The 24,496-nt window shown below is 44.2% G+C and overlaps 3 protein-coding genes across 13 annotated transcripts in view; 2 read left to right on the forward strand and 1 right to left on the reverse strand.

Annotated features, from left to right (window-relative positions):
• The window catches only part of LOC120025438 (serine/threonine-protein kinase ULK1-like), a 35,693-nt gene extending 23,595 nt beyond the window's left edge, over positions 1 to 12,098 (forward strand). For 5 of the 11 annotated variants that reach the window (XM_038969967.1, XM_038969964.1, XM_038969970.1 and 2 more), the window contains 14 exons: positions 61 to 124; positions 247 to 333; positions 981 to 1,106; positions 2,234 to 2,388; positions 2,494 to 2,571; positions 2,929 to 3,179; positions 3,348 to 3,660; positions 4,417 to 4,539; positions 5,010 to 5,194; positions 6,204 to 6,394; positions 6,622 to 6,740; positions 6,934 to 7,091; positions 8,582 to 8,717; positions 9,507 to 12,098. In XM_038969967.1, coding sequence (XP_038825895.1) covers positions 61 to 124; positions 247 to 333; positions 981 to 1,106; positions 2,234 to 2,388; positions 2,494 to 2,571; positions 2,929 to 3,179; positions 3,348 to 3,660; positions 4,417 to 4,539; positions 5,010 to 5,194; positions 6,204 to 6,394; positions 6,622 to 6,740; positions 6,934 to 7,091; positions 8,582 to 8,717; positions 9,507 to 9,562 — 2,042 coding nt within the window. In that variant the 3' untranslated portion in view covers positions 9,563 to 12,098. Of the gene's footprint in view, positions 1 to 60; positions 125 to 246; positions 334 to 980; positions 1,107 to 2,233; positions 2,389 to 2,493; positions 2,572 to 2,928; positions 3,180 to 3,347; positions 3,661 to 4,416; positions 4,540 to 5,009; positions 5,195 to 6,203; positions 6,395 to 6,621; positions 6,741 to 6,933; positions 7,130 to 8,581; positions 8,718 to 9,506 lie in introns of all 11 variants that reach the window. The other 6 variants (XR_005473014.1, XM_038969965.1, XM_038969966.1 and 3 more) reach the window with 6 other exon arrangements.
• Positions 12,099 to 18,165: 6,067 nt separating this feature from the next.
• Positions 18,166 to 22,125, forward strand: LOC120025753 (ubiquitin-conjugating enzyme E2 G1-like). Its single transcript, XM_038970366.1, has 6 exons — positions 18,166 to 18,413; positions 18,942 to 19,044; positions 19,144 to 19,241; positions 20,477 to 20,655; positions 20,891 to 20,997; positions 21,182 to 22,125. The coding sequence occupies exons 1-5, from the start codon at positions 18,314 to 18,316 to the stop codon at positions 20,975 to 20,977; spliced, it is 567 nt and encodes a 188-aa protein (XP_038826294.1). The 5' UTR covers positions 18,166 to 18,313; the 3' UTR covers positions 20,978 to 20,997; positions 21,182 to 22,125.
• Positions 22,111 to 24,456, reverse strand: LOC120025754 (actin-related protein 2/3 complex subunit 3-B). Its single transcript, XM_038970367.1, has 7 exons — positions 24,347 to 24,456; positions 23,788 to 23,887; positions 23,413 to 23,489; positions 22,980 to 23,048; positions 22,690 to 22,816; positions 22,501 to 22,595; positions 22,111 to 22,390 (listed from the first exon to the last, which is right to left on the reverse strand). The coding sequence occupies exons 1-7, from the start codon at positions 24,350 to 24,352 to the stop codon at positions 22,328 to 22,330; spliced, it is 537 nt and encodes a 178-aa protein (XP_038826295.1). The 5' UTR covers positions 24,353 to 24,456; the 3' UTR covers positions 22,111 to 22,327.
• Positions 24,457 to 24,496: the final 40 nt, after the last annotated feature.

Raw genomic sequence — 24,496 nt, forward strand, 5'->3', positions numbered from 1 at the left:
AGTAGGTTTCTACTCCAAGGTTTCATCAGTTTGGTTTGATGTGTTGCCATGGTTTCTCAGCAGGTGAGCTCACCTGTGAGGGGCCTACTGGAAAGGTGTTCCACGACAGTCTGATGAACAGCGGGTGAGTTTAGTGGTCAGGGTCGTACCTGGATGCTGATGGGAAATGCACCCAATCCTACTTCTTCATAGTAATATAATATACATTATAATCACAAAACTCTTGTGTTCTCAACTCTTCATTAGCTCTCTGCTAGCCTTTGGTGGCCTGGGCAGTCAGGGCAAGACCCCACCCCACTCCCCCTCCTACAGTGGCTCCCCCAATCCTATCAGGTAAGAGCAAAACACACGCTTACTGGAAAGGAATTCATTCTCAGTGTTCAGACAGATTAACCCATCTAGACATGCTAGTCAGGTCACCCTGGTAGCTGGTGGTGTATTGTGCACTGAAAGCAAAGGGCAATGATATACCCTTCTATAGTAAGAGGATTAATGTGTAAGGCTCGATGACCGGAAGGTCAGTAAAGAACAAATTCTTATTTACAATTCATGGCCTACACCAGCCAAACCCTGTGCGCCGTCCTATGGGACTCCCAATCACGGACGGTTGTGATACAGCCTGGATTCGAACCAGGGTGTCTGTAGTGAAACCTCTAGCACTGAGATGCAGTGCCTTAGACCGCTGCGCCACTCGGTTGGCCAGTAGGTCAACCCCAAAGCAAGGGCTCTCTCATTCTCTCTCTCATTCTCTCTCTCATTCTCTCTCTCATTCTCTCTCTCATTCTCTCTCTCATTCTCTCTCTCATTCTCTCTCTCATTCTCTCTCTGTCTCTGTGTCTCTCTGTCTCTGTGTGTGTGTGTGTGTATATACCACATACTTATACATAGATTTATTTATTTTTTGCCGTTTCACTCTCTTAATGCATTTAACAGATGGAATGGTTAAACGTAACCAACTCCCCCTTTCTCTCTTCTTTCAGTCGGCCTAACGAGTTCTCTGGCAGTAACTATGGTCAGTTGGTGCCCATTCCGGTTCCCACTCAGGTCCAAAACTACCAGCGTATGGAGCAGAACCTCCATTCCCCCAGCCAGGACAGCTCCCCACGGTCAGTGTATGTGCCTTCAGAAAGTATTTTCTTCAGTAACTTTTTCACATTTTGTTGTTACATTTTGTTTCACAATACCCCATAATGTCAAAGTATTAGTATTCAACCTTTTTGTTAAGACAAGCCTAAATAAGTTCAGGAGTAAACATTTGCTTAACAAGTCACATAATATGTTGCAGGGACTCACTGTGCAATAATAGTGTTTAACATGAATTTTGAATGACTACCTCATCTCTGTACCCCACACATACAATCATCTGTAAAGTCCCTCAGTCGAGCAGTGTATTTAAAACACTGATTCAACCACAAAGACCATGGAGGTTTTCCAATGCCTCGCAAAAAAGGACACCTATTGGTAGATGGGTAAAAAACATGAATCCTGTTTGCAATAAAGCACTAAAGTAAAACTGCATGTCCTGAATAACAAACAAATTGTTATGTTTCGGGCAAATACAACACATCACTGAGTATCACGATTCATATTTTCAAGCATGGTGATGGCTGCATCATGTTATGGTATGCTTGTCATCGGCAAGGACTAGTTGTTTAGGATAAAAATAAACGGAATAGAGCTAAGAACAGTCAAAGTCCTAGAGGAAAACCTGGTTCAGTCTGCTTTCCAACAGACACTGGGAGACAAATTGAACCTTTCAGCAGGACATAACCTAAAACACAAGGCCAAATATACACTGGAGTTGCTTACCAAGAAGACATTGGCCTAGTTACAATTTTGACTTAAATTGTCTTGAAAATCTATGGCAAGTCAAAAAATGGCTATCTAGCAGTGATCAACAACCAACTTGGCAGAGCTTGAAAAATGTTGTACAATCCAGGTTGGCAAAGTTCTTAGAGGCTTACCCAGAAAGACTCACAGCTGTAATCACTGCCAAAGGTGATTCTAACGTTTATCTAATCAATTTGGAATTCATGCTGTAACACAACAAAATGTGGAATAAGTCATGGAGTATGAATACTTTCTGAAAGCACTGCAGATTTACATGCATTATTTACACACACGCTTATATAAACCTATAGTCTCCTCTGGCACAGTAGTATAATTTCTGGCTTGGCGGTAATAGGGAATATTGTCTTATTTTGTGACTTCTCTGTTTCTCTCCCCACCACAGGCTGTCCACCCCAGTGCGCCGCTGTAGCAGCAATAGTTCACTGGGATTCGGAAGGACTGGCCCATCTCTGCCTTACCCAGGAGGCCACGGGGCCTTGGCTGGCCTCCGCAGGCTGTCTGTAGGAGGGGCCAGACCCTTCCAGCTTTCACCTCAAGGTCTGCCAGAGTCCACTGATGTGTCATAAAATGTCTCTTTTTTTTCTCTCCTCTTATTCTTCTTCTTTCTTCCCCCCCCTCTCTCATCTCCCTCTGTGTCTGAAGTGGGTACCATCCCTGAGCTGCCAGGGCAGGCGCGCCCGCTGGGCACAGACACCGGTAGCGGGGGGTCGCAGGGCAGAGGTGAGAACCCGGAGTTCCCCTCCCTCTTTCCCTGTTTGTCCCCCTAACTTCTATGTTGACTGTTTTAGTGTTTTGTTAGTGGTGGATGTCATGGTTAAACTGGTCAGGGGCACTGGAGACTCTTGCTTTGTGGTATCCCAAGGTTATCCACTTCCTGTTGGCTTGATCACTGGGTTTTAAAACTGACTTAAAGGAACCCTTTGATGTTTTACTTCCATGTGTCTTTCCCTCACCTTGTCGGTGTATATAGTTAGTCACTCATCTAATATGATATATATTGACATTTCATTATTCACATTGTGCTGGAGTGTTGCACTGTTATTCCTCCTCTAACCTCTAACCCCTGTCCCTCTCCAGCTCTCCAGTTCCTCGACATGCGGCCTCCCCCTCAGCAGCAAGGCCTGGTCACCCGGCTTCATAGCGCCCCATGTCTCCTCGAGGCTGCTAGCAGAGGCGGCAGGCAAAAGATCAGAAAGCAGCACTCTGACCCAGTGGTGGCCAACCACCAGGCAGGCATGGTGACTATGCGGCCCCTGCACTCCTCCCCCAGGCTGAGTGAACTCATGCAGCGCAGCCCCCTCCCCACCATTCTAGGATCTCCCTCTAGAGTGAGTTCATGTTTTGGACAGCGCATCAAGTTCTAAGACCTATGCTTGTGTTTACAGGAAGCTGAGGTATCCAGCAAATGGCTTTAATCAGTCAATCCCACTGTCCATAGTCTTTATATTCTCTACTTTGGCTGAGTCTTGCCTCTGACACTGACATCTTGTCTACAGGCCATACCACCCTTTGAGTTTCCCAAACCTCCCAGCTCCCCCAACCTGGTGACCTTCCTGGCCCAGCAGGGCCTGGATCTGGCCCCGCCTGGCAGCAGGACTGCCTCAGACCACAGGGACCCAGGACAGCCGCCCACTGGCCAGCTTGGTCAATACAGCCACAGGGCCGCAGAGGACAACAAGAGCTTTGGCAGGTCTCAGAGTGCAAGTCGTCTGTCTGACATGTTGCTGATGGCTGCGTTTGGAAGGCCGCTGGGGGAGCGGGGGAGCAGTGAGAACCTCGGCTCTAACAGAGGAGCCATAGACATCACAGGTGGGCTTAGTAGAAGCTGTTTACCAAGTTTTACGCTTCAGTAGATGACTACCTGAATGACTAAAGAGATAGCTGCTATGTTCATCAACTGAGCTTGACTAGATATATATATATATATCAGTGACTGACTGGAGATCCTTGTTTAAAGTTAAGCAGCTTCGTTGGTTCACTCTTTGTATGAATGTTCAGCAAGACAAAACAGATTTCCTCACTCACTTTTTCAACTGGGGTCACGGTATCAATTGGGTAACGTTCCACAGGGGTCAATTTCAACACTTAAACCTTTGAAAAAGGGACAAGGATCCCATTTTTTTCTATATTAGATAAGGTGGAATATCATGCTAGTCAGTTTGGTCAAGATAGAGGCTTTCAGTGTGGCGTTCAGCTTTGGACTGTAACGGTAGCACATTTGGCATTTGCAAAACCACACAAAGAGCCAATCATTTTTCAAGATTGCCTGTCTAAGTGGGTCAGTGAAAGTTGATTCTGATAAGATGGAGGTTTCCTTAGTGGAATATTATGTTTCAACATACTAAAACGTTAACTGTTTTTAAACCCCTGCTGTTGGAGGACATCAGGTTTTATTTATACTGCTCTGCTAATAATATGGGCAAACTGGATGTTAAAAGCATGCATCTAACTACCAGGGTAAATCACTACTTGCTCCACTGCACATAGCTAGGTCATTAGTTACCACGGTTCATACTCTCTGGCCTATGTGTTTCTGATGATTAGTGCTGTGTTTCTGTCCATCAGCACCCTCTGGTGGTGGTGCCGTGGCTGCAGGCTCAGCCAGCCCAGCCCAGGTGGTGTTCACTGTGGGCTCCCCGCCCAACAGCAGCACCCTACCACAGACCTCCAGGACCAGGCAGTACTCAGGTAAATTCTCAGCAGCCTGGTGATGTCATCCTTTACTCAGCACAGCACCACTATGTTATGTGTTAAAAAATTATATTGATACCAATGATGAAAAACAGCAGTAGAGTATACAATGGCACAGTTTGGTAAAGGTTACAAATGGTACAATTTGGATATGGCAGTATGAAACTAAAAAAAGGTTGTGGTAGACCATAAGAACCCCTTTCCCTCCTTCCACAATCCCAGGTCCCTATACACCTGACCCTCCCATCCCTAGCTCCCACCTGCCAGGAAGATAGTGAGACCCCTCCTAGCTGTCCCACCACAAAATTAGAATGCGACCGGCTATGGCTATCTCAGTGGCAACGATGTACACATTACATTTCCCTATGTTAGCCATGAACTAGTGCCTGTTACCCAGTGCCTGTTACCCAGTGCACCCAGTGCCTGTTCTGAGCTTCTTGCCATGTTCTAACCTCTACTTTCTATAGCAGGCTCCTCCAGCTCTATCAGCCCAGTGGGGTCCTTTATGAGCCGATATCAGACAGGCACCTATCTGGAAGGCTTCGAGGGTCCCTCCAGTCCACGCTACAGCTTCACGGACCCCATCACGGCCAACATGGGGGGACCGGTCACCTTCCTGGCCCCAGAGCTGCCAGAGGAGACACTGATGGCGGTGAGAGGATGAGAGTGGGCATGAGGTGGGATGTGGGGTTGTTGCTGTCTGTCACTCTGTCTGTCTCTGCATGTTTTTTTCTCTCATTTCATCTCTGTGTCTGTATTAAGGAATGCCCATTAGAGGGTGACACGGGAACAGGACTCCCGTGGGTCTTGCAGGTCCAGTGGTATTCCAGCAGGAATGGCAGTGAAGTTCTAGAGTCAAGTTTGGGACAGGACAGAATCGACAGTCCACAGTAACGGGCAGTAGTTCTAAACAGAGTTTGTTTGGGGGGTTAATATGTAATGTGTGGATCATTTCAGAAGGAAACTGTGTGTAGGCCTAATAGTTTACTTAATAGAAATCTATTTAAAAAATCTATGGTCATTTTGCCCCTCCCCCTCCTGCCGGCTCACTCTCGCTCCAGTTGTAGCCAGTCACTACTTTACCTCAAATGCATGCAGAGACTTACACAATTCCACATGTCCATATCCATGAGTTCATCCAACTCTGGGTAGGTACAAGGGCTGTCTTTAGAAAAGTTTGTGGTCATACGCACATCCTTAAAAACATAGGTGCAGGGCTAATAAAGAATACTAGTATAGAACATGAAGGCCCACGCACCGTTAAAGCTCCCAATTCACTGCTTTATTGACAACGTTTTCATCACAAACAGATTCTCGTCAGGTCAAATAAAGTGCAAGGGCTGCCTTCATTGCCAAAATCTCATAATGTGGTTATTATCACCTGTGTGCAGCCTTGGCAACTGTCTCGTGAGCGCGGCGAAGCAGCCAAACGCAGCAGTTGCTATGGCTACTCAAATGCAGTGCGGCTCTATCGCATTAGTGGAAACCAAGACTATTCTCAGGGCATATCTGCCGGTTATGAATAGCAGAAGTGACTTTTCGTAGCAGGTTAGGAGAATTAACGTGACATGTTAAGATAATTAGGTTTGTAATAGCGAACTTTGTAGTGGTCAATGTGAGTGACCTTGTCTCTCTCTCTCCCTCTGACTGTCTGAGAGCAGCAGGAGCACACAGAGACCCTGAGGAGCCTTCGCTTCACCCTGGACTTTGCCTGCTGTCTGATGGAGGTGGCGGGAGTCAGGGGGACCGGGGCTGGAGCTGTGGCGGCGCAAGGGGACACCTCCCCACCCTCCCTCCTGCAGCAGCAGAGCCTGGTGGCAGACCAGATCAGCTCCCTCAGCCGAGAGTGGAGGTGAGAGCCACCAGCCAATAAAGCTCAATCAGTTCTACCACTATTACTGAAACGACTTTGTACAGTATTTCCTTTTTATGGAAGAGGAGCTCTTTACAAATGGATGATAAAAGCAAGTCAGACTTGTTTACTGCTCACTTTGACATTCAGAGACACTTTGCGATGACTGTAGCACTAGCTAAAAAAACTTGCCATGAGTCTGATCTGTGTGTGTGTTTGTGTCTCAGCTATGCGGAGCAGCTGGTGTTGTACATGAAGACTGCAGAGCTCCTGTCGTCTGCCTTACACACAGCCATGGAGCGCATCAAACAGGGCAAACTGTACCCCTCTGCTACTGTCAAACAAGGTAAGACCCAACAACCTTAGAACATGGCTGATTGGAGAAGCCAAAATTTAAAGCCAACATTTACAGGAGGATATAACATTAAACCTAAGTAGTAGATTATATATCAGTAAATATTCTTGAGCCCAACACTACTTGGAGTAGGTAGGTTCTTTGTCCTGTATATAACACTGTTCCTCTGTGACTGTGTGTTTAGTGGTGAAGAGACTGAACAAGCTTTTCAAGTCCAGCGTGTCGTCCTGCCTCTCCCTCAACGCCCGGCTGGAGCGCTTCTTCTCTAGGAAGCACCGTCTCATGGACCACATTAACACCATCACCGCTGAGAGGCTGCTGTTCAGCCACACCATTCAGATGGTGAGGGAGATACTGTGTTCAGCCACACCGTTCAGATGGTGAGGGAGAATACTGTGTTCAGCTCAACACCGTTCAGATGGTGAGGGAGATACTGTGTTCAGCCACACCGTTCAGATGGTGAGGGAGAATACTGTGTTCAGCCACACCGTTCAGATGGTGAGGGAGAATACTGTGTTCAGCTCAACACCGTTCAGATGGTGAGGGAGACACTGTTCAGCTCAACACAGTTCAGATGGTGAGGGAGACACTGTGTTCAGCTCAACACCATTCAGATGGTGAGGGAGATACTGTGTTCAGCTCAACACCGTTCAGATGGTGAGGGAGACACTGTGTTCAGCTCAACACCGTTCAGATGGTGAGGGAGATACTGTGTTCAGCTCAACACCGTTCAGATGGTGAGGGAGACACTGTGTTCAGCTCAACACCGTTCAGATGGTGAGGGAGACACTGTGTTCAGCTCAACACCGTTCAGATGGTGAGGGAGACACTGTGTTCAGCTCAACACCGTTCAGATGGTGAGGGAGACACTGTGTTCAGCTCAACACCGTTCAGATGGTGAGGGAGACACTGTGTTCAGCTCAACACCGTTCAGATGGTGAGGGAGACACTGTGTTCAGCTCAACACTGTTCAGATGGTGAGGGAGACACTGTGTTCAGCTCAACACCGTTCAGATGGTGAGGGAGACACTGTGTTCAGCTCAACACCGTTCAGATGGTGAGGGAGACACTGTGTTCAGCTCAACACCGTTCAGATGGTGAGGGAGACACTGTGTTCAGCTCAACACCGTTCAGATGGTGAGGGAGACACTGTGTTCAGCTCAACACCGTTCAGATGGTGAGGGAGACACTGTGTTCAGCTCAACACCGTTCAGATGGTGAGGGAGACACTGTGTTCAGCTCAACACCGTTCAGATGGTGAGGGAGACACTGTGTTCAGCTCAACACCGTTCAGATGGTGAGGGAGACACTGTGTTCAGCTCAACACCGTTTCTGTCATCTCAGCATCTGATCGCTTCTTCACCCTCTACTAGGCTTGTGGTTGACTCGTTTCACCATTTACATAGCTACATGTTTTCATCAGCCACGTGCATGTAGTGTGTAGCTGTCATAAAGTGATATTTGAGTTAACCTGATAAGAAGGAGTATGATTAAGATCTTTGCTATTATTCACCCATACTTCCAAATGGAATCCCTTGTATTCAAACCCATTTACAAACCTTTATCGTGGCATTATTCCTCTCTCCTCTCTGACTTTGCCCTCTGTCTCCCCCCCTCTGTCTCCCCCCCCCCCTCTGTCTCCCCCCCCCCTCTGTCTCCCCCCCCCCTCTGTCTCCCCCCCCCCTCTGTCTCCCCTCCCCCTCTGTCTCCCCTCCCCCTCTGTCTCCCCTCCCCCTCTGTCTCCCCTCCCCCTCTGTCTCCCCTCCCCCTCTCCGTCTCCCCTCCCCCTCTGTCTCCCCTCCCCCTCTGTCTCCCCCTCTGTCTCTCCCCAGGTGCAGGCTGCTGCTCTGGATGAGATGTTCCACCAGGGGGAGGCGTCGGTGCAGCGCTACCACAAGGCCCTGCTGCTGATGGAGGGCCTGTCCCTGCTCCTCACCGAGCACGAAGACATCCTCAGCGTTAGCAAATGCAAGTCACCTCTCATCTCTCACCACAACCCCTTACCTAGAACTGGGGTAGCAAAATACTCTTAGCAAAAATGTGTATTTTTAATTTACAATCTGTAGAAACTATGAGAATAGGAAGGTTCAGAACTTTTGTGAAACATCACAGTGGAAAAAATATATGGCAGCTAGAAATCAAAACTGGATGGTCTTCAGAGATAGATGGGAGGGGTTGAGGGTAGCTGAAGGATGGGATTAAAATAAACAAAAGAGAACGAATGTAAATTATAAACTGGTTGGTTTATAATCAGACCGTATACCATGGGTATGACAAAACATTTATTTTTACTGCTCTAATTACGTTGGTAACCAGTTTATAATACCAATAAGGCACCTCGGTGGGGTTTGTGATATATGGCCAATATACCACGACTAAGGTCTGTGTCCAGGCACTCCGCGCTTCGGTGTGCATAAGAACAGCCATGGTATATTGGCCATATACCACACCTCGTGCCTTATTGCTTAAATATACTGTGTCTGTAAAATGTATGTATAGCTGGAAGTAGAAGCCTAAGTATTGTTGTCCATTAGTTTTCTCCAATCGGGAGGGGTGATAGGGTTAGGGGGAAATAATAAAGGAACATATATCTTCATAGAACACCATTTTATTTCCATGACTACAGGAATGCAATTTCACACTAAATAGTGTTGGAAGAATACTGTTGTTTACTTAGCTCAGTGACTTGTCCCTTTGACCATATCCATTGATTACTACTGCTTCTAAACCCCCATCCCCCCCGTTCTCTCTCTGCAGGTAAGGAGTGCATCGAGCGTCGCCTCACAGCACTACAGTCAGGGCTCTGCGTCTGAGGACTCTGCTCAGCACCCATGGATGCTGCTAAACTATGATGTCAGTCATTCTGGACAGACACCACCATGCCCATTTAACCTGACCCCCTCCCTACCAACTCAGTATCCTCCCTCCACCCTCTAGTTTCCATGGAGATGCCAGCCAGTGGGGTGTGTGTGTGTGTGTGTGTGTGTTATGAAGGGCCTGGACTGGGTATGCTTGGGACTGGTGAAGCTGGTCTCTCATACTCACAGTGGAGCCTGTGACTGCCTGGTTGATGTTGGAGATGAAGGGCTTGTGAGAAGGCCACTACACACTCCTCCGTGTGTCAGACAGGACCCCACTACACGGACTGAGTGTGTTAGCTATTCATTTCTGTGCAGTGTCCCATACACACAGCCTCTTACCGTCAGTAACGCTGCCCTGAGCAATCACAGCCAAGCAGTCTGCCGGAGGATTCTACTGCAGTCACAGGCACGCTCCATTTGATCCTGTCAATAATTCAGCGCTAAGCAATCACAAATAGACCCTCACTCCTCTTAAGACATGAGGTATCACTCGATAAGAAGTTACTCTGTGTAAAAATGTTCATCTCAACCCCTACGCGGGCCATCGAGAATAGTTGTGCTATTTTTAGTTTGGCTTGTAATGGTGATGTGTGGACAATAGTATAGCGGATATTACAGTGAGTGGGCTTAACTTGTCAACCATCTGTTTGCCTCTTTTTGGTTTCTTTGATGGTTTACATAGATTTAGATTTTTTTTGTCGTTTTCAAGGAAACCAGGAGGGTTTAAAAGAGCGTTAACACAATTGTATGGCCTGTCACAGCCCACAGGCCTGTGTGTGGAGAAAAAAATGTTGTGTGTTGTTATTGACCCAGCTTAATGTACATTCCTGTGATAGAACCATATAAAGGTGCTGTTACAGAAGTATTGTACTTTATTCATCCCTGTCTGTGACAATTTGTTGACGCTAATTTTGCCGTATTAAGAATGAGAATGTTGCCCTTTTGGACCCAGCAGATAGATTTTTTTTACCATAAACAGGAGAATGTAGAGAGAATTGCTGTATGTGCCACTTCTGGGCCTTGACAGGAAATGGACCTCACTGAGCATTTCCTTTTGACCAAATTGTTTGATATGGCTGCCATGGTGGAAGAACAGCTGGAACTGCATAAACCCCATTGAGCTTTTTAGTCTGAGTGCTTGAGATGGATCGTCTTATTAATATTTCCTGAAGTTTGTAGCAAATATTGTTATTTTAACCAGTAAAGACCAGGAATAGCACTTTGTAGACCAATCAGACAAATGGATATTGCTTGAATTGAAAAATAAACCAATTTGCACTGATCTCTGACCAAACACGTGAGATTTAGTTGAGCTTTATTTATTGCATATTTTCCCATTCAAACTTCTTATCGGAGTACAGAAATCACAATCAGTTTGTAAGACATGTTGGCAGTAGAGTAGCAGCCCCTGTGACTGGACTACACCAGTGATTGATTACTGGTGTTATAGCACTGTGTTGAGGTTTATCAGTACTGTACAGAAAGAAGAGTGAAGGTGACTTATAAGATGTACATGAAACATTATATGTTCCGTTTTTCATGTACATATTAGGAGAGATTTCAGTTTATATAGAGTCATTTCTATGGGTTTTATTGTAGTTTTAGGCGGTTTTGTTTTAGGTTTATTCATAGTCAGATGTCTAAGTGTGATGGGTGTCTGAATCTTGACAGGGAAATGTCATAAGCTATTAAATTTTGAAAGGTGCCTTTGAGAAAAGACCACCCCCCCCCCCCCCCCCCCCCCAAAAAAACGCTACATTTGTACACTGAAAAAATATTTGTTGTATTGAGTGTGTTTGTTTCCTTTCACAGTAGCCAAAATGAGGACTGATGCTTGGAGTTTATCAAATTGTAGTGTATCGGTTGTTAAATTTATATTTGCTGGAAAGAGTTTTGCCTGAGGTGGGTGGATGTTTCCCTAACCACAGCTCTAGGACCACATCATTGTAACCCCAGCAATAACAATTTGGGGATAGATAAAATATCTGACAATATATCTGACAGTGCAATGGACCAGTGGTTAGAAGCAACTTCTACCCACTCCAAGAAGCTTGCGTGTTTCGTGTATGCATTTGTGTGAAACAGTGTTTGTGAAAGAGTGAATAGCTTTTATATTTCCTCACTACAGGGAACTAACAGAAACGAGAGCAGTCCTGCAGCTCTGTTGCATATCGAGCTATGGATCCGACCTAATCGCCTTGTTCGTCATGGGTAGAGCAGTATGAGGAAGGGAGCATTTTCCCCTGTGAAGATTGTCTGAATATTTTGGTTTCCCCATAGATGCTTTCTTGCCTTTTCCTTTCACCAGTCAGTAAAAATTTAATTTTTTCTTACTCTGAAATGTTTCATTTGCATACAGCGTATGTCAATGCATTAATGTCTAGTTTATATTATACACATTCCAGATTATGTCATGTCTAGTGACCCATATGCTTCTTGTCACCCAGTGTGATTCCTACTGATCAGCTAGTATAAAGTGGGAAATGTTCAACGAGTGGCTGGTAGCAAGGCAATGGTAGACCTTTAAGCTTTTTATGCATGTGTCACTTTTTTGTTTTGTTTCTTACGATTAGTAACCTAAAGCCACATAAATGTCAAATATATCACTCTGTAGAAGAATTACAACTTAGAAGGTGGTTAATTGAAAAAGCCCATGACGTAAAAGCTTGATCTGCACGCCAATGCTTAGGTGACACTAAAAATACACGCCCACTTTCATAACCGATATCACTGAAAAAACAAGGTTTTGCCATACAACTTGAGAGGTTTGCAGTTTTTGCTTCTATGCTTTATAAATGCAGTATACCTGCAAGTTTGTTCCACACTGCTAATTTACCTTACTATCTCAGACTCTGTATCACTTGTAAATAAGAATTCTAAAGTAAGTTATTGCCCTGAATGTGTTTATATTACAAAGCATGGACAGAATCCCCCCACACGCACATCTTTCCAAAGAATAGTATTAGAACAAATACTACGTTTCCCTACAGTAAATTCTAGATTTTAGTCAGAGTTACAGTGAGCTCCAAAAGTATTGGGGTAGTGACACTTTTTGGGGGGGATTTGAAATTATACAATGACTACAAGGTTAAAGTGCAGACTGTCAGCTTTAATTTGAGGGTATTTTCATCTATATCGTGTCAATGAACCGTTTAGAAATTACAGCACTTTTTGTACATTTTAGAGGACCAAAAGTATTGGGACAAAATTCACAGGAGGCTGCTGAGGGGAGAACAACTCATAATAATAGCCGAAACAGAGCAAATGGAATGGCATCAAACACATGGAAACCATGTGTTTAATGTATTTGATACCAGTCCACTAATTCCGCTCCAGCCCATTCTCCCCAATTAAGGTGCCACTTATACGTATATTAAAGTAGTCAAACGTTTTGTTAGTTGGTCCCATATTCCTAGCACACCGGGATTACGTCAAGTGTGTGAGTCTACAAACTTGTTGGACGCATTTGCTGTTTGTTTTGGTTGTGTTTCAGATTATTTTGTGCCCGATTAGAAATGGTAAATAATGTATTGTCATTTTGGAGTCACTTTTATTGTAAATAAGAATAGAATATATTCTGAACACTTCTACATTCATGTGGATGCTACTATGATTATGGATACTCCTGAATAATGATGAGTGGGAAAGTTACAGATGCACAAATGTCAAATAAAAGTGACTCAAATTACACAAAACATAATTTAGCATTAATTTCTATTGGGCACAAAATAATCAAACAACAAATCCACAAGTTTGTAGAGTCACAAACTTGATGTAATCATTGCGTTCTAGGAATATGGGACCAAATACTACACTTTTGACTACTTTAATACACATAAGTCAATTTGTCCCAATACTTTTGGTCCCCTAAAATGGGGAGACAATGTACAAAAAGTGATGTAATTTCTAAACGGTTAATACCCTCAAATGGAAGCTGACAGTCTGCACTTTAACCTCAGTCATTGTATCATTTCAAATCCAAAGTTCTGGAGTACAGAGCCAAAACAACAAATGTGTCACTGTACTTTTGGAGCTCACTGTATATCTCTGACTGTTGTACATTTAAGCCTGTAGAAGATTAAGAACTATACACATTTAAATGTCTGTGTGATGTATCATTTTTGGGTTTAAAATAATAAAATTGTGCAAGAAATTAAGTTATTATTTGTTTTATTAGTGCATGTGGTTAATTTGATTGTTTTATATTCTAGGAAGTTGAAGTTACAATGTTATACTTCTGGAGGTGTGCAGCAAACTCTCTGAAATGTACATTTACATTTAAGTCATTTAGCAGACGCTCTTATCCAGAGCGACTTACAAATTGGTGCATTCACCTTATGATATCCAGTGGAACAACCACTTTACAATAGTGCATCTAACTCTTTTAAGGGGGGGGGGGGGGGTTAGAAGGGTTACTTTATCCTATCCTAGGTATTCCTTAAAGAGGTGGGGTTTCAGGTGTCTCCGGAAGGTGGTGATTGACTCCGCTGACCTGGCGTCGTGAGGGAGTTTGTTCCACCATTGGGGTGCCAGAGCAGCGAACAGTTTTGACTGGGCTGAGCGGGAACTGTACTTCCTCAGAGGTAGGGAGGCGAGCAGGCCAGAGGTGGATGAACGCAGTGCCCTTGTTTGGGTGTAGGGCCTGATCAGAGCCTGAAGGTACGGAGGTGCCGTTCCCCTCGCAGCTCCGTAGGCAAGCACCATGGTCTTGTAGCGGATGCGAGCTTCAACTGGAAGCCAGTGGAGAGAGCGGAGGAGCGGGGTGACGTGAGAGAACTTGGGAAGGTTGAACACCAGACGGGCTGCGGCGTTCTGGATGAGTTGTAGGGGTTTAATGGCACAGGCAGGGAGCCCAGCCAACAGCGAGTTGCAGTAATCCAGACGGGAGATGACAAGTGCCTGGATTAGGACCTGCGCCGCTTCCTGTGTGAGGCAGGGTCGTACTCTGCGAATGTTGTAGAGCATGAACCTACAGGAACGGGTCACCGCCTTGATGTTAGTTGAGAACGACAGGGTGTTGTCCAGGATCACGCCAAGGTTCTTAGCGCTCTGGGAGGAGGACACAATGGAGTTGTCAACCGTGATGGCGAGATCATGGAACGGGCAGTCCTTCCCCGGGAGGAAGAGCAGCTCCGTCTTGCCGAGGTTCAGCTTGAGGTGGTGATCCGTCATCCACACTGATATGTCTGCCAGACATGCAGAGATGCGATTCGCCACCTGGTTATCAGAAGGGGGAAAGGAGAAGATTAATTGTGTGTCGTCTGCATAGCAATGATAGGAGAGACCATGTGAGGATATGACAGAGCCAAGTGACTTGGTGTATAGCGAGAATAGGAGAGGGCCTAGAACAGAGCCCTGGGGGACACCAGTGGTGAGAGCACGTGGTGCGGAGACAGATTCTCGCCACGCCACCTGGTAGGAGCGACCTGTCAGGTAGGACGCAATCCAAGCGTGGGCCGCGCCGGAGATGCCCAACTCGGAGAGGGTGGAGAGGAGGATCTGATGGTTCACAGTATCAAAGGCAGCCGATAGGTCTAGAAGGATGAGAGCAGAGTTAGCTTTAGCAGTGCGGAGCGCCTCCGTGACACAGAGAAGAGCAGTCTCAGTTGAATGACTAGTCTTGAAACCTGACTGATTTGGATCAAGAAGGTCATTCTGAGAGAGATAGCAGGAGAGCTGGCCAAGGACGGCACGTTCAAGAGTTTTGGAGAGAAAAGAAAGAAGGGATACTGGTCTGTAGTTGTTGACATCGGAGGGATCGAGTGTAGGTTTTTTCAGGAGGGGTGCAACTCTCGCTCTCTTGAAGACGGAAGGGACGTAGCCAGCGGTCAAGGATGAGTTGATGAGCGAGGTGAGGTAAGGGAGAAGGTCTCCGGAAATGGTCTGGAGAAGAGAGGAGGGGATGGGGTCAAGCGGGCAGGTTGTTGGGCGGCCGGCCGTCACAAGACGCGAGATTTCATCTGGAGAGAGAGGGGAGAAAGAGGTCAGAGCACAGGGTAGGGCAGTGTGAGCAGAACCAGCGGTGTCGTTTGACTTAGCAAACGAGGATCGGATGTCGTCGACCTTCTTTTCAAAATGGTTGACGAAATGTAATTGAAAGGATGTTAGTCTAGCTACTTCTATACTTATAACATTATTGTATACTGAATAAAAATAGAAACAACAATTTTAAAGATTTTACTGACTTACAGTTCATATAAGGAAATCAGTCAATTGAAATAAATAAATTAGACACTAATCAATGGATTTCACATGACTAGAAATACAGATATAGAACAGTTGGTCACAAGAACCTTAAAAAAAAAAAGGTAGCTGTATGGATCAGAAAACCAGTCAGTATTTGGTGTGACCTGGCCTGTAGAATATTTTCCCACTCTTCAATGGCTGTGTGAAGTTCCTGGATATTGGCTGGAACTTGAACAATGTTGTCGATCCAGAGCATCTCAAACATGCTCAATGGGTGACATGTCTGGTGAGTATGCAGTCCATGGAAAAACTGGGACATTTTCAGCTTCCAGGAATTCTGTACAGATCCTTGTGACATGGGCCATGCATTATCATGCTGAATGGCATGACAATGGGCCTCAGGATCTCATCACGGTATCTCTGTGCATTCAAATTGCCATTGATACAATGCAATTGTGTTTGTTGTCCGTAGCTCATGGCTGCCCATACCATAACCCAACTGCCACCATGGGGATCTCTGTTCACAACATTTATATCAGCAAACTGTTTGTCCACACAACGCCATACACGCTACGCTGTTTGCCATCTGCTCGGTACAGTTGAAACCAGGATTCATCCATAAAAAGAACACTGCTCCAGTAGCCATCGAAGGTGAGCATTTGCCCACTAAAGTGGGTTACGACGCCAAACTGCAGTCAGGTCAAGACCCTGGTGAGGACGACGAGCACACAGATGAGCTTCCCTGAGGTGGTTTTTGACAGTTTGTGCAGAAATTCTTCGCTTGTGCAAACTCACAATTTCATCAGCTGTCCAGGTGGCTGGTCCCAGACCATCCTGCAGGTGAAGAAGCCGGAAGTGGAGGTCCTGGGCTGGCGTGGTTACATGTGGTTGGCGGTTGTGAGGCCAGTTGGACATACTTCCAAATTCTCTAAAATTAAGTTGGAGGTGGCCTACGGTAGAGAAATGAACATTAAATTCTCTGGAAACAGCTCTGGTGGACATTCCTGCAGTCAGCATGCCAATGGCATGCTCCTTCAAAACTTGAGACATCTGTGGCATTGGGTTGTGTGAGAAAAACACATTTTAGAGTGGCCTTTTATTGCCCCTAGCACAAGGTGCACCTGTGTAATGACCATGCTGTTTAGTCAGTTTCTTGATATGCCACAACTGTCAGGTGGATGGATTATCTCGGCAAAGGAGAAATGCTCACTGACAGGGATGTAAACAAATTTGTGCACAAAATTTGAGAGAAATAAGCTTTTTGTGTGTATGGAAAATGTATGGTATCTTTTATTTCAGCTCATGAAACATGGGGCCAACACTTTACGTTGCATTTATATTTTTGGTTGAGTATAATGTATCCATTGGCATGTTATAATTTCAAGATATAAAGAAGGTAATGTTCCATGAAGAAACTTCTTCTTGGCGTTTCAGAGTAGGGCACCGGTTAAAGGTGTTATCTTTTGTTTCACGTTGGACATAGAGGCTGTGTGGTTTGGGGATAACATTACAGGAGTGGTAGATGCACGTCGCTTAAATCGACTGATAGACGGAAAGAAGGAACTAAGCCTATCGGTTTTACTGTCGTTTGATGAAGTGGTTCTCCCGATTTATGTAAAAGTTGGGTATGTGAAATATGCTGTGAGACCCTATGTACAGAAATTGCTGCAGTGGTACAAATGTAAAACATTGGACACGTGGAAAGTGTTAATAGATAAATATGTAGTAGTTGAAGAGTCAGATTAAGCATGTTTCTGTAGTTGTGATGGGAATCACGTTCCCAAGTCCCCGGAGTGCCCTGTAAGGATGACGGTCGCAGTAGCTAGGATCAGGACTATCAAGCAGGTTTTCTATGTAGAGACAGTGAAAATTGCTGAATGAGTGAGTAGAGTAGAGATGATAGTGGATGTCCCACATCTGCAGTGAATGCCATGCAGGAGAAGGATCCCGACACACGAACAGTGAAGGTGGACTTTGTTGCGTTTATAGTGCAAGCGATAAATTGCACTAGTCAAACTAATCAAAAATCTAAGAAGCTTGACATCGTTGTGAAAACGGCAAATAGATTTCTGGGTCTTTACAGCCGAAATGTTACACTGACTACTGAATGAAGAGGTTACTGTGCTGTGAATGGATCTGAATAGGCATTTAAATCCTACTGAAGGAGTACAGTGTTTTGTTTGAAATGTAGCGTGCATTTGCTTAGTGTTTTTTTGTTTTTGGTAATTAGTATGAATTTGTTCATCCAAAACATATTTTGTTTCTGGGGTATTTTTACTACCTCGTAGAATAGGTGGCGGCAATACATCTATCTAATGAGTGTAGTCTGACAATAAACCTCGAAGAAGAATACGAGCAAGGCGCATGCGGTGTTTGTTTGGGGCTTTTTGCTAGCCTAGCCGTGTAACAAGCTGTGCATCCCTGCGTGAAACGATCAACCAAATAGGCCTTATTCTAACATCGGAAGCAGGCTACTGTAGTTAGGTATCTCTCTAATTCTTTGTTGTGTTATATTTTATGTTAGAGGCAGGTCAGGTCGTTGTCTATATAGTTAGCGCAACTAATCCACATAAAATGACTGATCAATCATCACTGCTGCTTCGAAAACAACTGGCAGGTAAAATAGCTCGCTACACAACCGTTAGCTAACTTAACGTTAAACTACCACGTTTTTTATCATTAACTTTCTACCTAACGTTAGTGGCTAATCACTTGTAATCGAATTAGGTTTGTTTTGCTTGTATTGAATATGTCAACTTAGTTAGCTATTTACGGCTAGTAGCTACGCAATGCAAATTCACAGCTGATAAATGTTTAGCTAGCTAACGCGTGACATACCACTTCTTTGCTTGTAGCGCTAGTTAACTAGCGAAACACAACATTGATAGTAACGTTAACACGTTAGTAGCTATTTTGCTAAGGCTTGTGGAGTAGTGTACCAGGTACGTCACTTCAAAGCCAGCTGTCTCAAACTAAATACACTTCCATTGTAACTGGTCCGCGTTAGTTAACTAACGAAGTTAGTTGAATTCCAGTAGGATGTTTGAGAAAAGCTTGACAACACGCATGGTTAACGTTACAAGTAAAGCACATTTTCAAGGCTGGGGTATTGGGTAACTTCAGCGTGTTTGTTTAATCTTTTTAGAGCTCAACAAGAACCCCGTTGAGGGATTTTCTGCCGGTCTCATAGACGATGATGACATCCATCAGTGGGAGGTGGTCGTTATTGGCCCTCAAGATACATTATTGTGAGTGTGTTTTACTAACCTCGTGTGTTTGGAAAAGTCATTTGCCTACTTAGCTACCGTCCAACTGATTTGACAGATTTTCTCATCTTCTCTTTACAGTGAGGGTGGTTTCTTTAAAGCCTACCTGACCTTTCCCCATGACTACCCTCATAGGCCCCCGAAGATGAAGTTCATCACAGAAATATGGCATCCCAATGGTAATTGGTTTCATGTGCTATTCTTACTTACTTAGGCCTTTGTATTCCTTGTGGAACATAGGCCATCGTGGAATGCTTCCATCCCTTTCTGTGCTCGCTCCACTTTCACCCCAGCTGCCAAACTAACCCAGATTTAGATTCTAGATTGTGGACACATAATTTATAGATCGGCAGGTACGGGTGCTCTTGAGCAGCTAGGTGTTCTTTACTCTTCGGCCATCAGATTTTCCACCAATGGACACATCACTGCACTCTGTACTCCTCTGTAAACTGGCCCTCTGTATACCGGTGCAAGACCCACTGGTTGATGCTTATTTATAAAAACCCTCTTGGGCCTCACTCCCCCTGTCTGAGATACCTACAGCAACCCTCATCTTCCACATACAGCACCCATTCTGACAGTCACATCCCTGGATCGCTCCTCTTTTCAGTTCCCTACAGCTAGCCACAGCAACGAGCTGCAAAGAAACACTCAAACTGGACAGTTTTATCTCCATCTCCACACTCTTACTGACACTTGTGGCTGCGTCATGTGTTTTTGTCTCTACAATTTTGTGCTGTTGTCTGTGCCTAACAATGTTTGTGCTGCCATGTTGTGTTGTCTTAGGTCTCTCTTTATGTTGTGGTGTCTCTTGTGATGTGTGTTTTGTCCTACATTTAAATTGTTTATCCCAGTCCGTCCCCATAGGCCTCTTGCTAGGCTGTCATTGTAAATAAGAATTTGTTCTTTGACTTGCCTGGTGAAATGAAGGTTAAAAATAAAATGTGCTATCCTCTCTAGGCCTAGCGATGTCAGACCATCTGCTCTGTGCTTGGTCTCTAGGTGGTTTTCGGTCTTCCTCGTTAGCGTTTGCCTTGTGGGTTCCATGTTAGGGCCTGTTTTGTGGTTGATTTATTGTTTCTTCTTAGTCTGTCCTATCCAGCACCGCTTCCACCTCTTAAGTTGTGCTTCTATTGGGACCTGTTTTTTTAATTTCCCACAGCCTGATGTTGCTGATGCAGTCTGGCCAGTGGACTCCCAGAAGTCGTCTAAGACGGTGGTTAATGAATGACTTTAGTTTGTTGAGCATGTTCGTAGTAGTTATCCATGTTTCAGATCCGTACAGAAGAATGTATTTGACATTGAGTTTGTCTTTATTTTTGTTTTACGTGCTATACATCTAGCTAAAGATCTGTGTTTGTCAGCTGGTCAGCACAGGTTGATTCCTGTCCTCCCCCTCTCCTCTCTCTCTCAGTGGCAAAGAATGGTGACGTGTGTATCTCCATTCTGCATGAGCCCGGAGAGGACAAGTTTGGCTATGAGAAGCCTGAGGAGCGCTGGCTGCCCATCCACACTGTAGAGACCATCATGATCAGTGTCATCTCCATGCTGGCTGACCCGAACGGCGACTCACCCGCCAACGTGGACGCAGCCGTTAAGTCCCATAAATTCAAACATACATCCTCACAGACGGGGGAAATATGCATTCCATTCAGTTAGAAAAAGCTGAAGTTATGGTGCTAGTTTGTTTTTATGGTCTCAATGTGAAATTTCACTGCTCATGATATGTCTTGATATTTGGTAGTGGTGAGGGATACACCACCATTTAGTTGATTGTAGTGATTGTTAAACCCAGGGTTTTGATGTACAGTTGTATTGTGCCCTGCAGAAGGAATGGCGAGAGGATCCTTGCGGAGAGTTCAAGAGGAAGGTGGCTCGCTGTGTACGAAAGAGTCAGGAGATGGCGTTTGACTAGGACCCCTCGACACAAACCCAGTGAGTCCCTTTCTGGATCCACACAGCTATAATCTCACACTCATGTTGCAGAAAGTGAGACCCATTCAGTGCCTTGGTTGGTCACTAAATAATCTTCCATTATGTGTTTCCTAGTCAGTCTTGATGCTCCTTTGATTGTCTGTTATATTTTATGTCTGCAAGCTAACTGTTCTTTCTTTTTTAGCTGAAATTTTTACCATGGCGGATACATCATGTCACTCTTCAATAAAGACTTTTGCACCAGTGTTCTGCTCTTAAGATGTGGAATAAAAAGCCAGCCCTTTTTAGTTGTGTAAATAGGGTCAAGTAAATATCCCCCTCATGGTTATTGTCCAGTTCTCTCACCTTATACTTATTTATTTAGATAATGACAATTCAAGATGTGTGGTTTTTGTTTTGATGAGCTTATTCTTTATTTTCAACCTGCCACTGAGCCATCTATTTTAGACTTGTCTCTTATGCAATTTTGGAGTATTTGAAGAGATTGTTGCCCGTTCTATACCTCTGGAAGCCCATCCCCTCGTGTTCTGCAAAGTCCTTTCAAAGGGGTCAGTACACTCTGCCTTAAGTTGTTTCCCTGTAAGCAAAGGAAACTGTCTCCAGTGATGTCAACATCTGCGTTTGATCAATATATTTTTGGGGATAAACCAAAAACATTAGCACGATGAACAGAGAATATTTTTTTGTAATAAAGATCATCTCTAATTTTATTTTTTTGTAAATATGTACTGTATCAAATTAGTTGTACTTAAGGGTGAATTCTCCTTGCTGTTATAGCTTAGATTGTCTATTCTTGTGAGTGAATCATTTTAGCTTTGGTCACGTTAACATGTACACAGAAAAGTAATCTTATTTTAGATTTGGCTCTGTTTTGTGTGAAAGTTTACTCATTTTATCCTGTGCAAGTGGATTAGACTGGCCATCCGCAACAATTTCGAACCCAAGAGGTGCTTTTTGCGTAAGTGTAATGTAAAATATCTAATGGAAGTGGTGATGGATTGTTAGAACAAGAAATAAAACGTATAGTTCTACCCATTCACCTGTGTGATGTGAAGGCTAACATGAGTTGTGGCATTTACACCCACAGTTAATGTCTATAACTTGAGCCCAATAAAGTTTTGAAAATATCATCTTCATGTTGATTTACACAATTAACAAGAAAAATACAATGCTGTTCTTACATTTTGTCAAAGATCGACAGGGACACATCAAGCACCAGCTTAACATGACCAATGAAACAACAATAGCACGTCCATGTACTCTTCTTATTCAGTGTAAAATCCATCTGCCTCGCATTCGTTTAAAATAACCTCCAGCAGTCCTGAGTTGTCTACTGTCCAGGAGCTGAAAGGCTTTTGTTCATGAACTGTTTCTTGACAAAGCACATCCACCACTGAAAAAGAAAAGAGGTCACAGTCCAATTAAGTCATCTGCAATTTCACTTTATTATCAATGTTATTGGGATTTAGTGTGACAGATAGGAAAGTCAAATATTACAGTCACCTTGCTGGGTTTGTCTGTCTGGGGGTCAAACACACGGTCACACAGCCTCAGCCCCGTCTCTTGGCGGATCTGCTGCAGGTACGCCCTCATGGTCTCTGATCAGAGACAACCAGAGACCAAATAAGTGATTAACGTACTACTGGCATTCCCACATCTCATCCTGCAAGGACTTGTGCTAATGATCCTTACCCTCTTCCTGCTTGTTGCTGGGCTTTGCATACATGGCGTTGAGAGGGAAGCCAGGTTCTCCAGGGATGGGAAAGTTAGTGATGCCCAGAGTGTACATTTCCTTCTCTCCCTGACCCCTGGAGCTGCACTGCAAACACAACGAATTTGGGAGGGGAGTTCACAATACAAATGTATTTCTTTGCATTATTCTGAGGACCTAACATTCTTTAACTTAGGGAGGGGTTATTTGGATTAATTAGCCATTTAGTTTATTAGAAAATCATGTTGGCAATCAAATCAAATTCAGTTACCTTCTGTAGCTTCTTCAGACATTCAGAAATGTAAAGGGTGACGTAGATCAGTGTCCTGTCTGCCTCGTTCTGGGAAGGGGGACAGGTTGTTAACTCCAGGAATACACCAAGCCTTTTGTATTCTCATTACTACTGACTTCAGTCTATCTGTTATCTGATAACATGAATAGGTGTATGCAAGAGCCTAGATTCAGTCACCATCCAACTTATGGGCAGCATTGGTTAGAATGCTAACAGAGCTATGAGAAGATTGAATATTGCCAATACAATATCGGCAAAACAGAGGCAGGCTGGGGCATGTTGAAAAACTAGGGCCATAGCACTGTAGCAAGAGGCCTAAAGGGTAGGTACTGTAAAAAAATAAAAAAGTCACTTAATTACTTTTACAGTCACCATTTTACTCAGACAATAAAATAATTCAGTTTTCCCTTACCTTGATTTCATAATTCTTAAAGAAGACGTTGGCTTTGAAATAGTAGATGGCCTCGTCAATGATGTCAGAATCTTTGGCTGAAATAACAAGAGTATTGAGTATACAGGAAGTTAGGGAATGATGGACAAGTTCTTCAAAATAAAGAGAATAACCACGCGACTGACTCATGACACCAAATAAGGAAGAAACATGCACCACCAGGCAACCAAAGTCAGAAGCGAATGAAAAAAACTGATGTGCAGGTTGAAAGAGTATGGATAGCTTAATTATAAATCACAGAATACTTTTTGTATCACACATGAACTTTGTCCATTATTGTAGGCTATTTTCTAAACACCATGTGTGGATGGTACGAGTTTGCAAGCTGAAACGTACTCTCTTTTGCTGCAGGGCCCTTGAACTGGGTTTTTAGTGGCAGCATAGCCATGTTCCCCACCATCTTGGTGTCCCCATCCATCAAGCCAGAGTGGTACGCCTGCGAAGCAAATTGAAAAAGTTGATGTTTGTATAGTATAATAGCCCTTTCGTGAGATTAAGAATGTGTTCTTAACTGTCTTGCCTAGTTAAATAAAATAAAAAATAAACAAGATGAGAAGCCAGTGCTTCTGTCAATAATACTAGTAGTTACAAGAGCAGATTAGCTAGCTAATTTAGAAGCTAGCCATATTAGCTGCAAGCGCTAACATGTTAATTTGCTAGTTTTCATTTAAATTGGCAACTACTGTCTCGCTATCATGCAATAATGTACATCAAATTACGTAGCCAACTTCTTCTGGGGAGGCAAAGGCATCACCAATAGCTAGCAATTCTGTCTGTACGTCATTAGGGTGGATACATGCACAATTATCATACAAATAATCACATTTCAGTATTGCTACACACTTGATAAAGGTTGTTCATTTAAGAGGTGGTCATAATATTGTAATTTACTTACCGGCATTTTGAGAAATAAATGTCAATCTTTTAACCCAGCAAAATAAAAATGTATCGTTTGCCAGAACACTGCTTCCGCCTGTTAGACCCAACAGAATTACAGGAAGTAGATAGATGCGGTGTGTAGAATATTTGAATGGCCACAGGGTGG

Source organism: Salvelinus namaycush, chromosome 31, assembly GCF_016432855.1.
Source record: "Salvelinus namaycush isolate Seneca chromosome 31, SaNama_1.0, whole genome shotgun sequence".
Lineage (NCBI taxonomy): Eukaryota > Metazoa > Chordata > Actinopteri > Salmoniformes > Salmonidae > Salvelinus > Salvelinus namaycush.

Coding starts and splice junctions, on each gene's coding strand:
- LOC120025753 (XM_038970366.1), top strand. CDS start 18,314: ATGTTAGAGGCAGGTCAGGTCGTTGTCTATATAGTTAGCGCAACTAAT. Junction 18,414..18,941: donor GCTTCGAAAACAACTGGCAG/GTAAAATAGCTC, acceptor TAATCTTTTTAG/AGCTCAACAAGAACCCCGTT. Junction 20,656..20,890: donor CCGCCAACGTGGACGCAGCC/GTTAAGTCCCAT, acceptor TGTGCCCTGCAG/AAGGAATGGCGAGAGGATCC.
- LOC120025754 (XM_038970367.1), bottom strand. Junction 23,049..23,412: donor TTAAGAATTATGAAATCAAG/GTAAGGGAAAAC, acceptor CCCCCTTCCCAG/AACGAGGCAGACAGGACACT. Junction 22,391..22,500: donor AGACAGACAAACCCAGCAAG/GTGACTGTAATA, acceptor TTTCTTTTTCAG/TGGTGGATGTGCTTTGTCAA.